The 21726-nt window shown below is 42.6% G+C and overlaps 1 protein-coding gene across 1 annotated transcript in view; it reads right to left on the bottom strand.

Annotated features, from left to right (window-relative positions):
- kif26ab (kinesin family member 26Ab) overlaps positions 1-21726 on the bottom strand; it is a 230483-nt gene that overhangs the window by 13752 nt on the left and 195005 nt on the right. The window contains exons 9-11 of the mRNA XM_034194848.1: positions 4369-4552; positions 408-567; positions 2-164 (exon numbers count right to left, since the gene is read on the bottom strand). Of these exons, the coding sequence (XP_034050739.1) occupies positions 2-164; positions 408-567; positions 4369-4552 (507 nt within the window). The remainder of the gene's footprint in view (position 1; positions 165-407; positions 568-4368; positions 4553-21726) is intronic.

The raw sequence follows: 21726 nt of genomic DNA, 5'->3' as shown, positions 1-21726 counted from the left end.
CCTTAGATTTCTTTTTTCTCATGCGGTGGATACGGGAGGCAAGCTGGATAGTGTTGAGTGAGTCCGCGTAGTTTGCAGGAGAATCTGAGATATGGGCAATCATAGTGGTTCTGCAGTTGATGTTCCCAAGAGACTCCCTCAGCAACATTGTCAATTTGCTGTCCCTACGTGGCATAATTACATCATGAGCGAATAACGCAGTCATATGTCAAAAATGACAACAACTTGTTGCAAATAACCTCAAATGTTAAAGTCACAGATCGTTTCATAGTTGCGTAACTGTAATACATCCTTATGCAACACAAGTGAAAGCTACTGAACAAACTAGTCACACAGCAAACCTGCCGCGACCTGCCTGATGCAATTCCATATCGTCATAAAACTGTAGAAAGCTAATGGTCTGTTACCTGTAAGGTACGTGTTTTGCTCCATTCGTTAAAGTCATGATGACGTTTCCCAGAGCATTTAGAGAAAGACACAAGCCTCCCCCTCCATCTCGACTTTTGCTCAGAATCTTTTCGCAACTGCCCAGGTCAATGAGGTGGAGCCTGCTCCGTCCGCCCGACACTATGCCAATGACAGAGGAAAAACCAGGTGAGGTTATAGCGTGGCTCAGACACTCCCTCGCGGAAACCAGTTCCTGTCTATGTGTGAAGATAACAGGAGAGGCACCACTCAAACCAGACTATAAGAATCACATAGAGGTGACTCAAGCTGAATCAGGCTGCTCAACCGCCTACAGATGTATAAATCATAGCATCAACAGTGAAGAGTTCTTTTGTTGCACAAAAACAAAACAGCTGGTCACTAAAACCGCAAACACCATGACTATGGAGACTTGCATGCTCATCTTCTGGCAAAGGTATCTGCATTGCCACACACCTCCTTCCACTGGCCTAATGACAGTGTTAACCAGAGGTAATTACACAGTTGTGGCTAATAATTGTAAAACACTCATTCACCAAATGAGTCTTAATTGGAATTTGACTTTTTAATGGAGTTTAATTGACTTTATCAGCCATATGTTATTGTGAACATCCCCTATAGTGAATATGAACATTGAGTTATCTGTGTGCTTTGCATTTTAACATTTATTAATAACACTGTCATATTGGGGAATATCTCTGAAATTGATTCACATGATTGAGGGTCCAGTCACACCGGGGGTTACCACCACTCTGCCACAGGTTCTTGACAAAATGTCACAGGAGTGCACACCACAGTCTCGAATATTGCAGAAAAAAGTGAGTGTTGTGATGCGTCACAGGCAGGTAATCAGTCCCAGAGCATATCTTGAACATGTTCAAAATATGCTCGGTAAGTCTAAAATGCAGCGACTGGTTTTTAAGAAGTGCATCACTGTGGGCCTGAGATGCATATGTTGGTGCCTTTTGGTGGGAAAAACAGCCTTATGGCATAAGTACAACAGTCTTGCCACAGTCATTTGATTTCAGAAAAAGGAAGATGGTCTTATAAATTCGTGACACACATGCACAACCATCCCACAACAGTGGTGCCACCATCACGCATACATATTATACATATGATGTGTCACAGTGCCTTTGCAATCATTATCTCAATCATTGTCTTATGTGACTGCAACTTAATTTTTTTTCCCCAAAACAACAGCAACCATATTGTTGAGGGAGCTGTGACGGAGACTGTCGGCAACTCTCCTAAATCACCAACAGTATTATCTTCCTGTGACTGGGGTTTATACTGATCAGTAATGTAGCAGCATTGATTTTAGAGAACTGATTGACCTGTAGAGGAGAATGTGTTGATGCTGTTTATGCACCCACCACCTCACAGAACTGGTTTGGGTTCCAACTGGAAACCACCCAAAGAGATCTGTGGTGCATCTTTGGCATCACATGTGCAAGGACAAATTCGACATGGACACAGGCAGCCTGTTGTCCTGCTCCAATCACTGGAGTTATGAGCAATGATGCACTTGGATCACGCTCAAGACAACACGCCAAATGGCTGTAATTGTGCAGCAGATAGGCAAAATAATTTTGCATTTTTGTGACTATTTGGCACACATATTCTAAATTAACTGTTTATTTTCAGATGGAGCCATCCTGGAGTTGACCTCTAATGACCTACAGGGGTCAATGAAGAATTACACAGGGGCCAAAATTTAAGTGTTCCAATCATATTGAAAGGTATATCATATTGTGTGTCTGATCATAATGATTCCAAAAAGGTATAGTTTAGACGATCTTTGACTGTTATGGAATTATGGGGTAAAAACAGCAAAAACAATGACAAAGGTCAATTTCAGTATTCAGTTTGTACAGGGACCAAAAGTTAAATCTGCTCCAATTTTGGCAATAAAGTGATGCAAACTATTGGTTGAGCTAGTAGGCTTCATAAATGGAATAGTTTTGTCTGTGTTGAATGTTTGGTCTCCAAAGTAAAGGTCAAACAATGTTAACATCCATTGGATTCTATGACATATGACATAAGTTACGCCCGTAACGTGACAACTAAGCATGGCAGATGGTGAAAACTATACATTTTGAAAACTCTTTTAACTCAACTTGTAATTTGCATCACTTTATTGCCAAAATTGGAGCAACTTTAACTTTTGACCCTTGCACAAACTGAAATTGACCTTTGTCATCCTTTTTGCTGTTGTTTTTACCCCATAACTCTATAACATTCAGTCACAGATAGTCCAAACTATACCTTTTTGGAATCTTTATGATCAGGCAAACAATGTGGTATACCTTTCAATATGATTGGAACATTTTTCAATTTTGACCCCTGTGTAATTCTTCATTGACCCCTGTAGGCCATTAGAGGTCAGCTCATGGATGCCTACTCATCTGAAAATAAACATGACTAAATTTAGAATATGTGTGCCAAATGTGGTGCTTTAGTCACAAAATAAGCAACTGTTATGGAAATTTCAGTTAAGCTGCACCACTATAAGTATGGCAGCTGATGCTCCCTGAGGATAATAGTCCTCATCACAGTCTCCATAAGTAACACTCATATGACACAAAGTCATTCAAACGATACAAAAGAGATTTAGCACTAAAGACATCCAGTCATCATTTTAGATTGCTAGTTAGCATCTATGTCTCACAGCTGGTCACTTAAACTGCAAACACCATGACTATGAAGACTTGCACGCTCATCTTCTGGCAAAGGTATGGTCATTGCCACACACCTCTTTCCACTGGCCTAATGAATCTCTCAACACGTTCAGTGCCCTCCTCACATATAGAAAAACACAACTGATGGCTGAGTCCAAGAAATTGTTGACAGCCTGAGTCCAGGAAGCTGTTGACAACCTGGATCTTGGCCAGAACTCCTGGAAGACTCGACATTCTGTCTCCTCGCTCAGCCTCTTTAGAGCCACAGCCAGGACATCCATTGATTGTGTATTCCATTGGTGCATGTAGTGCTGGTTGGAAATAACTGCCACCCTGCAGTCGCATATGTTTAAAAGCTTTACATTCTGACAAGCACAGTCAAAGGGGCAGTCTTCCAACAAATTGTTTTTGGGTGGGATGAAACACACTGTGATATTGGTCCACAGTTTCAAGAGCTTCCTCATCATTGTGGTCCTTTTACATTATTGTCTTGTGTGCATCTCTGTCATGAAGAATATCAATAAAGTTGCAGACAGGCGTGGAAGAGAGACAAACATACACACACACACACACAAAATGCACCCAGCCCCCTAATGCACCGGCACATATGGAAAATCAACACACAAGACTGTTGCAGCTGTTGAGTTGTCAAAATAGAAAGTTACAAGTTCTATCCGTTAGTATTGTCACAATGAGACGTTTTGGTCCTTTTCCGTAATTACGTCCACCAAGGACACAATAAAATCATCTGCGTTTATTTATTTGTCTGTCTGTCTGTCTGTCTGATTTTCACCACAGATAGATATTAGGCCATGGAAGACATATTCTGGAGGTGATCTGGATCCAGATTCTGGATCACGTTTCACTTCATATAGGCTTTAAAGGATTACTTCAAAACTACTTCACGGATTCTCACCAAATTTTCACCACAGATTGTATTAGGGCATGGAAGATTCCACTGAATTTTGGAGGTGATCTGAATCTGGATTCTGGATCAAGATTTCACTTTACATTTGCTTTGAAGGATTACGACAAAACTACTTCACAGATTTTCACAAAATTTTCACCACAGATAGATATTAGGGTATGGAAGACTCAGATGCATTTTGGATGTGATCAGGATCCATATTGGCGGACGTCAGAAATCTCTGATTCCTCTTGTTTTGATCAGCAGTCAATTGAAGTAAACCCTAGGCTAAGGATTCAGTGTGTGGTGGTAATATGTACTGCATAGTATTTTAAGCAGTATAGTAATACTAACTTCCACCCTTGCCACTCTTCTCCATGCGGTACTGGTAAATGTGCAGTGTGAACAGCATGTGAGAGTTGCGCCGATCTTCCTCGTCCGCGCTGGACCTGCTTGTGCTGCGTGCGGCGATGGCTGCATCCAAGAAGAAAGCGGCTTTGTCAGCTGTCGGGGCGCGAAGCTCACTCTGATTCTGAAGCTGTGGGAGAGGAAGGGATGGAGAACAAGGTGAGGGCCAGAAAGAGGACAGATGTGAAAAAGATCCACAAGGCGAGCCAGTTAATTGGACCCCAACACACAATTGTTGCCCATTAGACTGGGTCTCGGGGGCAATTAATGCCTGAGATATGCACGCAGAGGGAGGAGGATTAGGAGAGGTAACGGTGGGGCAGGAAGCAGGGGCACTTCTCTCAGCATGGATGTGATGATGGTGCAATGGAGGAAGACAGGAAGGGGGGAGCAGGAGGCAGAAGAGAGAGAGAGAGAGAGAGAGAGCAGGAGTGTAGGTGGGGGGGATTTGTGAAGCGAGCCCACATGTGGCTGCTGTGAGGAAAAGCACGAAGGAGGTTCACAGAGCTGCACAGCCTTTGAAGTTGGAGTCCATATAGACCCCTACCCTCCCACCCCCACAACCAAAAGCAACATCTGACAGCAACACCTGTGAGCATCTACAGACTTCCACCATCCCCCAGTTATAGTACGCCTCCATTGTGCCAGCACAGGGTAATAAACGCTGACAGATGCTGACACAAGAGTCAATACAAAGGTAGGAAGAAAGCCATCAATACCACAGATGGGTTTGGTGGAAATATAAAGAAAAAAATTCAGAGGCCGGTGTGACAGAGCAAGATAGACTCTGTAATCCTGGGACACTAAAAACGAAACAAAAAAACCATAAAGAGCAAACATCTTTAGGATGGGAAGAGGTAGATCATAGAGAGAACGAGATCAATACCCAGGTGCAGTAATACTGCATAAGCCCCAGAGAGAATGGAAGGATCAGCAAACAAAGGAAGCGTGGAAAGGTGGAATGCCATCGACCTCCTGTGTGTTCTCACCTGAGTGCCACAGATGGGATCCTCTCTCAGATAGATACCAGGGGACTGGCCTTCCTGCAGGCTGCCCGAGGACACTTCAGACAGCAGGTCCGTCAACTCCTCATCTTTCCCGTGGATTTCCACCGCGGACACACGGACGGAGAACCGTGTGCCTGTCTTCTCCTTGCGCTCGTTGATGAGCTTGAAGAGCCAGGAAATGGCACAAGGTACGATGCCAAGGCTCTGAGTGGAGCTGTCTTTGCCAATCATGGTGTATGTCTTCCCTGGAGATGTGCAAAAGAAAAAAGGGATGAAAATTGAATATTGCCATGTGTCTCAAAGGTAGCTGCAGTCAGGTCTATAATAATTGGACAGTGATACAATGTTTGTATTTTTGCCTCCCTACGCAACCACAGTGGAGATGAATTGAAACAATCAGCTTGTGTTTACAGTGTTGACTTTCAGTTTTAATTCAAGAAAGAAATGAGTCCCATAAAGGCCCTGATGCCCATTGATGTCAGTGCTTATCACTGGATTCCATGGCATTAGAGTCTACAACTCCCCCTGGATGAGATGCCGGACTGACACAAGTTACTTCCCAAACCAAGGCTGGTACACATTTACAGCTGGGTGGATGAGGACAATGCACACAAAGTGCTTTCTCCAAGATAATTTGTCCAAGGTAACTGGTTCCCTGTTACATTGTATCTATCTATATTATAAGAGCCAAGTGGCCTCTATTTGCATGTATGTGTGTGTGCATGTGTGCGTGTGTATGGCTTATGTGGAGAAACTGGGGAGAGCTGACATTTGCTGCATAGTGTGCTTCTGTATTTTGGGTCAAGGATGGACGCTGCAAAAACAGAAAGTTGATGGGACTAATATTTTTGAAGAAATTAGCAATTTTAGATAACCACGAAACAATGGATGTTGTGCTGCAATGCACCATGGGAGTTCGAGGTTTTGTGGTTTTAAATGTTATTGTGGCTCATGTTAGTTTAACAGTGTTGTTAGTGTTATTGATTTATTGTGTTTTGTAGTTCAATTGGTTTAGTCAGTTTAGCTAAGTGTCATGTTGCCGTTACCATGAGTGAGAAGTGTATTCCATTTCATGTCTACCGCCACCGACTCTGTTTGTGCATATCTAAAAATAGAAGCACCTGCTTGCGGCAGAATGTGGAAAAGATAAAAATCAGGGTGTTGCCATGCAAGGCGCTCACTACACACGGGAAGCAACTTGGGGATTAAGGACCTTGCCCAAGGGCCCTTCGCAATTTTCCGGTCAGGCTGGGGTTTGAACCGAGGATCCTCTGGTATCAAGCCCAACGCTTAACCACTAGACCTCCCCACAGGGAGGTGATTGCTTGCTAACAGGGAAGCAAACCCAGATCTAAATATTGGTAACCCAACTCCTTATCCCACTGAGCTACTTGATATGTCCATTTGTACACATAGTCCCTCTATTTTAAGAAGCCTTTGGACAAACTGAATATGTGTTACTGTTAATGCAAATCATCACTCATGCCATCAGATTTCTTTAGACAATTTAGAGAATGGATACATGAAGACTTTAAAGTCACTGAATGTGTTGGATTTCTTTTACATCAATCACTTCTCCATCCAACAATGGTACCCACTGACATTTGAATGGACTGGGATAATTCAGATGGAATGCACAAACCTGGAATTGAATCCCTATCTAGATATTGGTAATCCAACTCTTTTCCCTTGACCCACCTACAGTGCAGAACAAGGGCTGTATCTACTGGCCTCTCTTCTAGACCTGTTCCACATGGCTAAAGTTGATTCCTCAGATTTTAATTACAGACTGAACTCTAGATGCCTGATGCAGAACTTCCAACCTCCACCCCAGGCACGCCAACGTTCCTTCAATCTCCCACTTCCTAACTCACGCCACTGCACTTCTAAGCCAACTGTGGACATCAAGTCCAGTTAACAAAGGCTTTGAGATAGTAGAGAAGCTTGAATCTTCGACTGGACTGGGTTGCTTGACATGAGGACGTTTCGCTTCAAATCACAGAAGCTTTCTCAGCTAAAATTCTTGCTCTGGTAGTCTGACTTCTGTCTTGACTCTTGTGGAGAAGAATAAACCAGAAGCCAACAAAAGCTGGAGTTTTTAACCTAACCAGACCCCTCCTACCGAGAGGCCGACTGCTATAGGCTAGTGACTAAACAACAGCTCTAATTAGCACCTATTGTGCACTCTCCTAATGATGGGATGGAAGCCTCCCCTGATGGCTCCGTTGACGACTCTCCTGATGACGTGAATGACTCATTACCATGAACAAAAGACTGAAACTGCTTAGACCTGAGTACCCCATTGTAAACAGGGGACAAAGCGTGTCTGAGACCCGCCCCCCGGTTAAGGCTGGGTTTCAACTGTTTTACAAAGAATGCTTCCTTGACACCTCTCTCAAACCATTTCTTCTCTCTGGCTAAGATTTTAACTTCCTTGTCCTCAAACGAGTGGTTAGTGTCTTTCAGGTGGAGATGAACTGCAGACTGAGGTCCACTGGCGACCTCTCTGCGGTGCTGGTATAGCCTCTTGTTTAAAGGTTGCTTAGCCTCACCTATGTAGTGTTCATTATAGTTTTCCTGACATCTGATATAATACACTACATTGCTCTGTTTGTAACTAGGGATCCTGTCCTTAGGGTGAACTAATTTTTGTCTCAAGGTGTTAACCGGTTTAAAGTAAACTGGGATTTTGTGCTGTCTGAAGATCCTCTGTAGTTTTTCCCCTACTCCTGCTAAATAAGGGAGAGACACTCCTCTTCTTCTTGTCTCCGTCTCCTGTCTATCTGGTCTCTTTGTTTTCTGGGACTTCATTGTTTCATCTGCCTTGGATGAAACTATGGTGTCATTTGATGTGACTTCGTTGTTCACCTGCATCCCCACCGCTGAGGCCATCTCAGCTGTGAGGCAGAGACTGCTGGAGGATGTGTCTCTAGCTGAAAGGACCAAACTCACACCAGACCACATCTGCCAACTCTTGGAGATCTGTCTTAACACCACGTATTTCCTGTTTAGGGGGAATTACTACAGGCAGATCCATGGTTGTGCAATGGGGTCCCCGGTATCCCCCATTGTGGCCAATCTGTACATGGAGCGAGTGGAGAAGACAGCCTTGACGTCGTTCACGGGCATCTCTCCCAGTCACTGGTTCAGATATGTTGATGACACATGGGTTAAAAATCAAGCAACAGGAGGTCGAGGACTTTACAGAAGACATCAATTCGGTGGATTCCAATATCAAGTTCACACGTGAGGATGCCAGAAACAACCATTTAGCCTTCTTGGACTGTGATGTTACGATTGGAGAGAACAGGCAGCTCCAGACAGGTTTACAGAAAACCCACTCACACTGACCAATATCTGCTCTTTGGCTCAAACCACCCCCTTGAACACAAGCTCAGGGTGATCAGGACTCTTCAACACAGAGCCCTACAGGTGCCCACAACTGCAGAGGGAAGGACTAAAGAACAACAACTTGTACGGAAAGCCCTCACAGTATGTGGGTACCCACGATGGTCCCTGGACAAAGTGCAGAAGTCCCAGAAAACAAAGAGACCAGATAGACAGGAGACAGAGACAAGAAGAAGAGGAGTGTCTCTCCCTTATTTAGCAGGAGTAGGGGAAAAACCACAGAGGATCTTCAGACAGCACAAAATCCCAGAGCAAGAATTTTAGCTGAGGAAGCTTCTGTGATTTGAAGCGAAACGTCCTCACGTCAAGCAACCCAGTCCAGTCGAAGATTCAAGCTTCTCTACTATGGAAACCACCTGGACAACTGAGAGCCTACACAGAAACGCTTTGAGAGTTTTCTTTGGCTAAGAAAGGCTCTTGTTTAATCTCTTCCCAGTTGAGGGGCTTACCAAGCTTGACATGGCCGAAGCAGAAGATGCAACCATCTGCACCGTTCACCACCGACTGAATGACCTCAGCCACTGTCCCTGAGCACACCTCAGCCTGCAGAAAACACACAAAGACACAAAGATGTTCACACCTAATTCATATTTCAGGCACATTGGAGAAATAATAACATCTTACCAAGAACAATGAATCCAAAAATAGCATTGTATAAACTAAAGGGTTATTTGCAGTTGGTTACACCAAATCATATTAAAGGTTTAAATATTTTTTATCACCAGGGAGGGTATGAGTTAATGCGTTCGTGTGTTGCAACGTGTGCTTCATTTTTACAATCTGTTTCAGCATGGGTCCTCTGGGGGCGAGGCTTCTGCAGCAGAGGCCCCATCCCATACATCACCCAGCAAACAAGGCCTCTAACAGCGGAACAGCTTGCTATTACTGTTAGCCACCAGCAGCGACGTCCCAGCGGCGCAATCGAGCAGCTCGGCCACGGCTCTTCAACAGCAACATTCAGGCTTCGGTTATCAGCAGCTTTGGAGGAAACACTCAAACGGTGAAAAACTCAAAGCAGCTTTTCATCAGTGCTTGAGGGGGTTCCCTCAACGTTCCTCCAGAGTCTGGAAGTACCTGATACCACTTCAGGAGCAGGAGTGTGAACCTTTTCGCACTAGCGATGGTTAAATTTCCCTTTTTGCTTTAGAGTAAAAACTTGGCAACTATTTTCAAAATCATAAAGTTGAAATGATGTTGCTTTTATCTGCTTGTCATGAGTGCCGTTAGCATCAGTGCGTTCTGTCGCGACGTGAAACTCAATGCGCTGATACTTGAAACAGTCTTCAGAGGGGTAAATCATCATAGAAACCAATGTGTCTGATGATATATTTTTATTCCTAATGCACATCTATTATATGTGCTGCTCTAAAAGTCTGGCAAAAGAGGCTCAATGTAACGGTTCAAGGAACAAGAATGAAACCTGAAACTTTATATAGTTTAATGTGCTTGAACAGAATCATTTATGGGAAACACTTGTAATGGAAAGGTTATATTATGATTTTCTTATTACAAATTTGACTAGTTTCTGCTGATAATAACTTGGTGCTGAGGTCACTTCTTGTCTTACAATGAATGTCATTTACGTCTTTGAACGGTGGAGAAACATTTACCAATAGCGGGCAATTAAAATAAAATGTGGTGTGACCTCACGGGTTCCAACCACAGGATGTAAATATTGTGTTATCTGCCTTATAAATGTTGGTCGATGACTTCAACTTCATCAATTAATTGACAGGCTAGGTAAAGAGAAATAATGTACAGAAATAGCTAGCTAGCTCCAGCTAGCACAGCCTAGCATGTTAACTGCAGCATTAGTGACTTACTATAAAGTAAAATATAGCCTGTATCAATATACATTTTATCTAAAAGATATATATTATGTCACACAGATTAACCAGCGTTTCTTTTGGTTCTAACCTGTTCAGGAAAAATAATTTTAAGGTGTAAAATCGATTGTGTTCAGAATCAACCAGCTGGAAAAAAGTTTTGGCTAGAAGCCTTTTATTCAGTTCTTTTTGTGAATCTGTTTGATGATTGCTGTTATTCTGCGTTCAGTTTCCAAATGTGACTCTAATGCAGGTTAATGTGAATGTTGTGTAGTGTTTTTACCAAAACCAGTGCTAGCATCAGTTCAGCTGTTTGTTTTGCATTGCTAGACATTGTTCACTCCAAGTAAACAGCTAAACAAGATTAGACATTCAGAGAATTTCTGCTCCTTAATTATTTCACTATGTTTGCTCTAAATTGGATCAAATCTCTTTAAGTTGGTCATACATTGGATGGACAGACGCACAGTGCACATAGGGCTAAATTTGTGCATGAAGAGAAAGCTTTAGCCATATTGTTTTCTATGATGGGTTACTTCTGAGAATATTATTTCAAGTATCAGCAAGTGGGTTTTAATCAAGTCTAGTTTGGGAGCATGTGCTAGTGTCCTGCATTGACACATCCACCGTGCCAAGGAACTGCTGTCCTGGATGGCAACCAACCAGGCAGACAACCAGTCCATCCCTACTTCTCAAAAGTAGCCATCTATCTGCTGCAAATAGGTGAAATGTGGGAGTTCCCTTGATCTTCTTCAGATGCTGATGTCCTCAACAATGAGGCACCTACATGCTGAATCATATAAAAGAGAAATGTGCCACATGGCCATAATGTTGAAGCTGATGTTCATCCACAATGCAAATAGTGCTCCTCTTCTGAGCTCTATCACCAAAGACATCCAGTCGTGGTCTGAGGTCACTGGTTAGTGTACAGGTCTCACAACCAAACAGTAACACAAGAAGTACCAGGACCCTAAAAACCTGGACCTTCATTCTTTTGGAAAGAAATCAACATCACCAAACATCTCTGTCCAGCGACCTCTTGACTCCATAAGCTCTTTCCAGGTATCCAGCCTAGATTTTAATTTTGATCTAGGACAATTGCAAACCCGACTGAAATGAGTTGAAGCCAACTGCACCCTTACAGTTTTATGGTTTGGAACACTTCACAGAAACATACATTATAGTTCCATATTTCTGCTCAAATGTCAAAATGAATGGTACTATTCTTTATTGGGACACTCCATCTTTAATAAAGACCAAAATGGTGCTAAAGCATGTAGCTGAACACTAAGATCTGGAGGTACTTTTTTGCACTTGAACCTTTATGTGAAGCAGAACATCCCTTTAAGTCACTGTAAACGTGTACGTGACCTGTTTGATCTCAGCGGGTAACGCCGGCTGCAGACAAAGCTGTGCTATGAAAGTAGAGGTTCGATATAACTGGAGTGGATTCACATCATTCTCCAGAGAGCTTAAAAGGCCCAGCTGGTTGGCTCACACGGGTAAGAATGCCCCCTGACCCAGCGCAGACATTTTTTCTTTAATCCTCCAGACACGCACTGCCGGCAAAAAAGACATCCCTCTGTCCTTGAGATGCAACACCTTAAAAACACAACATACATCACACACGGAGGCATTGCACACATGCAGATAATGACCGGGACCGGTTCTTACTTGTGAGGCATCCTGGGTAAACACGGCGTCAAAGGCGAATATCTTTGGGACGGCCACTGTGGCAGATTTCCTGTTCCCTGAACTGGAGTGCGGTGGGCTCGACGCGGGGTCGTAGAGGGTCAGCTGCTTTTTCCGACTGTCCACTTTCAAAAAGGACTGAGACTCCGAAGAATCTGCATCCTCCAGGGACGGGCAGATACGCATCATCACTTTTACCTGAGAGATGCAGACAAGGTGGGATGGAAAATGAGGCCATCAGAAAATATTAAAACATCGTTTTAAAAATAAAAAACAGGATAAGCCTCAACTTTGCCCCATGACTTCAGACCCCATGGCTGAGCATTTTGCACTAACATCACATCCTCTATATTAGAACTGATGGACACTGAGTGTTGCTATGGAAACACCCAGTCTCCCATTGACTGGTGAAGTCGATGAGTCAACACATTATCTCACGTCACTGAGAGGTGGCAAGGTGGGCACTGAAAGTCGTAGCAGAAAATGGTGGAATTATCGTGTGTGAAGCACTGTGATGAGCGATTACTAAGCCAGTGGGTTGATTTTTGGACCAAAAGTAGAGGGCCAGCATGGGAGTGCAAGACTGTGTGCAACCTCCCCTTAGCCCTCTGAATCAGTTGTTCTCCTGCTCCCCATTGCCAGTCTTTGCACCCTGTTACATTCTGTGGTTTGACTTCCATCATGTAAGCTTGAAACTTTATGACTCATATCGTCAATGCCCCATAATTCTCGTCTAAACAAATTACACCCTGCCACGAGCTAAATGATGTCTGTTTTTAACTTTCTTCCATATCTGAATTCATGCTGGCTCTTGGAGACATACCCACTGTGCCAGTGCAGGACACCCCCGCAGCAGAGTGGGTGTGGCCAGCAGCAGCTTCTCTTCTTTTAAAGTGACAGGAACACAAAAACAGGCTGCTTCTTATTTTCCTGATTTTGCTTAGTCGGCTTTAAGCTTTTAAGCAGGGGTGGTGAAGTGGTTAGTGCACTTGGTTAGAGTGCGGAAGGTTCCTTGTTCAAACCCCACCCCCTGCCACATTTCTCCATGTAATGTGGAGCTGTGTCAGGAAGGGGATCCGACGTAAAACATTTGCCAATTCAACATGCAGATCTGCTGTGGCAACCCCAAGTGCAAACAAGGGAACAGCCGAAGGGTCTTACTTTCCTCTTTATTCAGCTTTAATGTATGTCTGTAGTTTTTAGTAGTAGTAGTAGTATTGTTGTTTGCTGCAGGATGCATCACCTGTGACATTTGGACTACAAAATCTAGCATCTATTTTTCATAGAACATCATATCTATTATTTAAAAAAAAAAAAACTAAAATTCCTAATTTGTTAAATTTAACATGTTGCGTGTGCGTGCTGGTCCTGATGAAGCACCTTTTCAGATATTTGACAACTCTCTATGGCAGTATAACCTGATCTACTGTTTCTCCAGAACGTGCTTTGGGAAGTGATTGACAGGCGGCATAAACAGGTCTTAGAATATTTATAGCAGTCCCTGTAAACTCCCAGAGTGTTTAGTGTTACACCGAACATTACACATCTGAACAGCTTCTCCATCCGATACTAGACAGGAAACCCAATCCAGAACCCTTTCCCCAGCCTCCAAACACTGCCTGTTATCCCTCACGGACAATGAAATTAAAAACAAAAAAGACTCTGCCACCCTACTGTTCTTTGATAGTGGACTATTTCAGTCTCTCACACCTACACAAAGGGTCCATTCTTTCTTTCACTTATGGATAAACATTGGTGCAGATCCAGGCTCCAGGACTCTGAAACAATGTCACTGGAATTACATTCTTTCAGTGAGCAAATTTATCTTGGATTCCACGGGCCAAGTGGAAACTGTCTTCATACTCCACAGGGGGCCGTTATCATGACTGACATGTGCACATGTTGAGTAAATCACTTTTGCAATGACCTTTAAACTGGACTTACTCATACGACTGCAGACCCTCTTGTCTCGAAGATAGAGACTACCAGGCGAGTTAAGTCTGGGTTTTATTTATGCTGGCATAGATCGGACAGTACAGGCCGCAGACGACTGGCTGAAGTATTTTCACACCTCTGACTCCTGCACTCATGGCCCCTGTTTTCTGTCCCTTGATTCCCCCCAAACCACCACCACACACACACAAATCCATTAGTAGGACTTGGCATTTCTCCATCCACTCCACTGCCTACGCCTTAAGAGCCAAGTGGAGGTCAAAGGTGGAAGTGGAAAATTGATATAATGGTGTATATGGAAAAGGCACACGCGAAGGTTAAAGCTTGTCAACTAATAATGTGAAGCACTTAGTGTCCTCTACACATCAAATTATTGTTAAAATTATTGTGAATAATGGTGCTGGAGGACACACAAGAGAAGGACTGGACAACTGGTGAAATCTAAGAGTGCACATCTGTCCAAACCAAGCAATCATGGAATTGTGAATTTGAATAATATTACATTTTTGTAGCCCTTTTTCTTTCCAGATCTGCATGAAATTCTACTTTTTATTGTCTGCCAAGGTATATGAATGACATTGGCTTCATGAAGATCAATACATTACTTTTTAAAGACATTTATCATGGGTAAGGATTTGAGCTACTTATATGTAGACCTGGGTTTGATTCCCAGTCACTCTTTGTCCTTGCACAAGACCTTTAATCTGCACTGTCCCAGTCCAAAGCCAAGTCAAGTCTGGGAGTATGTCCTGGTGTCACCCATCATCACATCCACCACACCATGGAACCATCATGGGCTCTGGGTGACAACCACCCATCCCCAACTCTTGAAAGTAAGTATCCATCTACCACACATGGGTAAAGCTTGGACATTTCCTTGGCCTTCTCCAAGTGCTAGGGTCCTCAACACTGAGGCACCTGTGAGCTGGATCATGCATAGATAAATGGCAATAATGTTGACGTTGACCCTCCCTCATAATGTAAGTGATACTGCGCATCCTCCAAAACAGTTGATCCTAAAGGCTTGAACTTTCGTTCTCCTGCAAAATTATTGGTATCACCAAACACCTCTGTCCAGTGATGTTATAACTCCATCAGCTCTTCTCAGGCATCTCTCACCCTTTAAAACCAAAGACGGAGACCGGAGACATCAATGCCACGGCCAAGATAAGTAATTGTCTCTTTAAGTTCAACTCTTCGTTGCATACAAGTACACTTCTGATGGCGGACTCTAGGCAGCCATTGAAAGCCTGGATCATAGTCTTGGTCCAGGGCAATCACAAACCCACTCCACCCAGCTGTAAATGGGAACCAGCCTTGGCTGTGGAAGTAACCTGCAGACTGGGGTCCCATCCATGTGGAGTCATAGACCCTCAACCACTTCACACTATGGAATCCAGAAATACGCACTGGTACCAATGGGCCTCAGGACGTACATAGCACTACTTCTACTTCTTTCATTCCAAGTTTCGCAGAAAATGTTTGATACTCACGGCTGACGTAATAAGTAAAGCAGAAAAACTGGCATCATAGACTGAAAACAACATCATAAATCACAATTTTCCCTTTCAAGCAGCACAGCTGTACAGTCATCCTCAGATGTGGGCTTGATGAAGCTTGTTAAATACACAGATTTTTATCATGTTTTGTGTGTCATGGCAGATTTACAACACATGACACAATCCAGACCGTCTGGATACCTGGTAACAGAAGCCAGCGCTTCCTATCCAGATAGGATCCAATGTTGTGGGGAGACTTCTTCATCTTAATAAATACAGGATGTCAGCCCAGACAAACAATACCCAATAAACCACAAAGGAAGAGCTGTGTGTTTAGACAGCTTTGTTTAATGACCGTGCTCCCGCTATCAGCCTAACTCGTCCTCACACACTGAATCAGGAGTCCTACTGTAACGTAAGAGCAGATTTGTGATTTAGAGCTCTCACTGTGTTTCAGTATTCAGGAAGAGGAACGCTGATCTAACAGAACAAATTCATCACATTCCAGCTCGCTTATCTGACTGCATCAGCACGGGTTGGATTAGACGGCATGACTGGTGGCTGGAGGCGGCTAGAAATTTAGGTCGCCCTTACCCAACCCACCAGAAAACTGTCATCTGCCATTCAGGATCCTTTTCCATGTTTTGTCATCAACCATAACGTAAGGCATTGCGACGCAGCGGCGGTCTGTGCGTCCGCAATTGTTGGGAGAGTTCCAGTTTGAGTTTACCTTGATGTGGATTCACATTTTCAATGCTACACAGTAAAATCACCAGTGTAAAACTAACACTGACAGTGTTAAATTAACATGGCCAGTGTATGTATGGTCCTACTCTGGTCAGAGTGGGACCATACGTACACTGTCAGTGTTAATTTAACGAAATTGTTGGTGACAGTTCCAATTTGAGTTTACATTGATGTGGATTCACATTTTCAATGCTACATAGTAAAATCACCAGTGTAAAACTAACATTACAGGTGTTACCAGTGTAAATGATGATAATTGATCAACATATTGATTTATTCTGCCTTACAGAAACATGGTTACAGCAGGATGAATATGTTAGTTTAAATGAGTCAACACCCCCGAGTCACACTAACTGCCAGAACGCTCGTAGCACGGGCCGAGGCGGAGGATTAGCAGCAATTTTCCATTCCAGCGTATTAATTAATCAAAAACCCAGACAGAGCTTTAATTCATTTGAAAGCTTGACTTTTAGTCTTGTCCATCCAAATTGGAAGTCCCAAAAACCAGTTTTATTTGTTACTATCTATCGTCCACCTGGTCGTTACTGTGAGCTTCTCTGTGAATTTTCAGACCTTTTGTCTGACTTAGTGCTTAGCTCAGATAAGATAATTATAGTGGGCGATTTTAACATCCACACAGATGCTGAGAATGACAGTCTCAACACTGCATTTAATCTATTATTAGACTCAATTGGCTTTGCTCAAAATGTAAATGAGTCCACCCACCACTTTAATCATGTCTTAGATCTTGTTCTGACTTATGGTATGGAAATTGAAGACTTAACAGTATTCCCTGAAAACTCCCTTCTGTCTGATCATTTCTTAATAACATTTACATTTACTCTGATGGACTACCCAGCAGTGGGGAATAAGTTTCATTACACTAGAAGTCTTTCAGAAAGCGCTGTAACTAGGTTTAAGGATATGATTCCTTCTTTATGTTATCTAATGCCATATACCAACACAGTGCAGAGTAGCTACCTAAACCCTGTAAGTGAGATAGAGTATCTCGTCAATAGTTTTACATCCTCATTGAAGACAACTTTGGATGCTGTAGCTCCTCTGAAAAGAGAGCTTTAAATCAGAAGTGCCTGACTCCGTGGTATAACTCACAAACTCACAGCTTAAAGCAGATAACCCGTAAGTTGGAGAGGAAATGGCGTCTCACTAATTTAGAAGATCTTCACTTAGCCTGGAAAAAGAGTCTGTTGCTCTATAAAAAAGCCCTCCGTAAAGCTAGGACATCTTACTACTCATCACTAATTGAAGAAAATAAGAACAACCCCTGGTTTCTTTTCAGCACTGTAGCCAGGCTGACAAAGAGTCAGAGCTCTATTGAGCCACGTATTCCTTTAACTTTAACTAGTAATGACTTCATGACTTTGTTTGCTAATAAAATTTTAACTATTAGAGAAAAAAATTACTCATAACCATCCCAAAGATGTATCGTTATCTTTGGCTGCTTTCAGTGATGCTGGTATTTGGTTAGACTCTTTCTCTCCGATTGTTCTGTCTGAGTTATTTTCATTCGTTACTTCCTCCAAACCATCAACATGTCTATTAGACCCCATTCCTACCAGGCTGCTCAAGGAAGCCCTACCATTAATTAATGCTTTGATCTTAAATATGATCAAGCTATCTTTATTAGTTGGCTATGTACCACAGGCTTTTAAGGTGGCAGTAATTAAACCATTACTTGAAAAGCCATCACTTGACCCAGCTATCTTAGCTAATTATAGGCCAATCTCCAACCTTCCTTTTCTCTCAAAAATTCTTGAAAGGGTAGTTGTAAAACAGCTAACTGATCATCTGCAGAGGAATGGTCTATTTGAAGAGTTTCAGTCAGGTTTTAGAATTCATCATAGTACAGAAACAGCATTAGTGAAGGTTACAAATGATCTTCTTATGGCCTCAGACAGTGGACTCATCTCTGTGCTTGTTCTGTTAGACCTCAGTGCTGCTTTTGATACTGTTGACCATAAAATCTTATTACAGAGATTAGAGCATGCCATAGGTATTAAAGGCACTGCGCTGCGGTGGTTTGAATCATATTTATCTAATAGATTACAATTTGTTCATGTAAATGGGGAATCTTCTTCACAGACTAAGGTTAATTATGGAGTTCCACAAGGTTCTGTGCTAGGACCAATTTTATTCACTTTATACATGTTTCCCTTAGGCAGTATTATTAGACGGCATTGCTTAAATTTTCATTGTTATGCAGATGATACCCAGCTTTATCTATCCATGAAGCCAGAGGACACACACGAATTAGCTAAACTGCAGGATTGTCTTACAGACATAAAGACATGGATGACCTCTAATTTCCTGCTTTTAAACTCAGATAAAACTGAAGTTATTGTACTTGGCCCCACAAATCTTAGAAACATGGTGTCTAACCAGATCCTTACTCTGGATGGCATTACCCTGACCTCTAGTAATACTGTGAGAAATCTTGGAGTCATTTTTGATCAGGATATGTCATTCAATGCGCATATTAAACATATATGTAGGACTGCTTTTTTGCATTTGCGCAATATCTCTAAAATTAGAAAGGTCTTGTCTCAGAGTGATGCTGAAAAACTAATTCATGCATTTATTTCCTCTAGGCTGGACTATTGTAATTCATTATTATCAGGTTGTCCTAAAAGTTCCCTGAAAAGCCTTCAGTTAATTCAAAATGCTGCAGCTAGGGTACTGACAGGGACTGGAAGGAGAGAGCATATCTCACCCATATTGGCCTCTCTTCATTGGCTTCCTGTTAATTCTAGAATAGAATTTAAAATTCTTCTTCTTACTTATAAGGTTTTGAATAATCAGGTCCCATCTTATCTTAGGGACCTCATAGTACCATATCACCCCAATAGAGCGCTTCGCTCTCAGACTGCAGGCTTACTTGTAGTTCCTAGGGTTTGTAAGAGTAGAATGGGAGGCAGAGCCTTCAGCTTCAGGCTCCTCTCCTGTGGAACCAGCTCCCAATTCAGATCAGGGAGATAGCTCCCTCTCTACTTTTAAGATTAGGCTTAAAACTTTCCTTTTGCTAAAGCTTATAGTTAGGGTTGGATCAGGTGACCCTGAACCATCCCTTAGTTATGCTGCTATAGACTTAGACTGCTGGGGGGTTCCCATGATGCACCCAGTGTTTCTTTCTCTTTTTGCTCTGTATGCACCACTCTGCATTTAATCATTAGTGATTGATCTCTGCTCCCCTCCACAGCATGTCTTTTTCCTGGTTCTCTCCCTCAGCCCCAACCAGGCCCAGCAGAAGACTGCCCCTCCCTGAGCCTGGTTCTGCTGGAGGTTTCTTCCTGTTAAAAGGGAGTTTTTCCTTCCCACTGTTGCCAAGTGCTTGCTCACAGGGGGTCGTTTTGACCGTTGGGGTTTTTCCGTAATTATTGTATGGCCTTGTCTTACAATATAAAGCGCCTTGGGGCAACTGTTTGTTGTGATTTGGCGCTATATAAATAAAATTGATTTGATTTTTTAACACTGACAGTGTTAATTTAGAGAAATTGTTGGGAGAGTTCCAGTTTGAGTTTACCTTGATGTGGATTCACATTTTCAATGCTACACAGTAAAATCACCAGTGTAAAACTAACACTGACAGTGTTAAATTAACAGACAGTGTTAAATTAATATGGCCAGTGTACATATGGTCCCATTCTGACCAGAGTAGGACCATATGTACACTGTTAGTGTTAATTTATCACTGACAGTGTTAAATTAACACAGCCAGTGTACATATGGACCCACTTTGGGTCCTACTCTGGTCAGAATGGGACCATATGTACACTGTCAGTGTTAATTAACACTGGTGATTTTACTGTGTAATAATTGCTATTTTAAGATCATCAAGGCTGGGGAGACTGTCAGTAAGGCTAACTGCAGCTGTCAGTTTTGTTTTCTTTGAGTACTCAAGGAATGACCACATTAACTCTGGGAAAAGAGCACAGCACCAAACTGGAATTTTTTCCAACGATTTTGCGCACATAGTACACTGTTATGTAGTTATATGGAAAATTACAGGTAGTGACAAAATAAAATAGTAGGTGTGCTTGTGTTGATCGCCCATAGACGTGTTGATCATGAAATTAGGCATGGTCAGGTCTAGAGGCGTGGTCAGGTGTAGAGCCAGGCGGATTGCGATCATGAGGCAACAGACTACAAATGCACCCATATGCCACCAAAAATCTGACTGAAAGTTGATCGCAAAGTTTTCCTGTAATTTATACACTCCAGTTTTTTAGGTACGCCTTACACAGGTGGGTACACAATGCGCGTACACCCTGCATGTCCACAAGGGAGCGCATTAGTGCTCATTATCATCAATCATCAAACTCTAATAAACCTGAAATGAAAAGAAAAATATACAAAAGCACAATCTTGTAAAAAAAAAGACAGCATTTCTGCAAACTGTGCAATATGTAGATGGACACACCCCAAATTCATTTGCATAATGTGCAGCAGGATTGTTAGATTGTATTTGTTTGTTTAATATGTATTTTGCTTTGGCATTAAAAATGAATCCTTGCCCAAACAATTCAATCCAAGAACCAGAACCTCAGGGAAATGACGGATAAACATTCAGAAAGAGTAAAGAAGAATAGCGCCACCTAAAGGCAACCTTAACTCTGCCTGTTTGTTGTGAACTAGAAGATTTGTTGTTGTCCTTGTAATTTTTTTTTTTTCCTTTCAAATTCATATTTGTGTCCTTTCAGACATGATTTTTAAATGCAAATTTGTACATTTTGTACTAAAGATTTTGTTGCCATACTCCTAAATAACTGTGCCTCTACCGAGCCCCACTCAGAAGAAATCAGCCAGAGCCAACGCTGGGACCCGCACAATATTCTCCCCTTGAAATAAAAGTCTATGTGTTTGGGTGTGAACTTTCTACGTGTGTCTGTATCTTACCTTTCCCATCCCTGGGTTCTCTTTGACTTTGGACACAGCCCGCAGCAGGCATGGCGGGGCAGGTGGTGGCGAGACCTGCAGGATCCCGCTGAAGTTGGTGGGGTAGATGGGAGGGTTCTTGAGGGTGGATCAGTGAAGGCTGCTGCTTCTTTCGCTTGGAGGACAGATTCAGCTTCTGAGCTGCCCTGGAAGAGATTTAAAAAAGAAAAGTTTTGAAGGTTGAGTGAAGCTTAGAACCAAACAGTGAGCCAAAAATCT

This window comes from Thalassophryne amazonica, chromosome 19 (assembly GCF_902500255.1).
Source record: "Thalassophryne amazonica chromosome 19, fThaAma1.1, whole genome shotgun sequence".
Taxonomy (NCBI): domain Eukaryota; kingdom Metazoa; phylum Chordata; class Actinopteri; order Batrachoidiformes; family Batrachoididae; genus Thalassophryne; species Thalassophryne amazonica.
The sequence above is the reverse complement of the archived record's forward strand: the minus strand, read 5'-3'. Positions and strand labels throughout refer to the sequence as shown.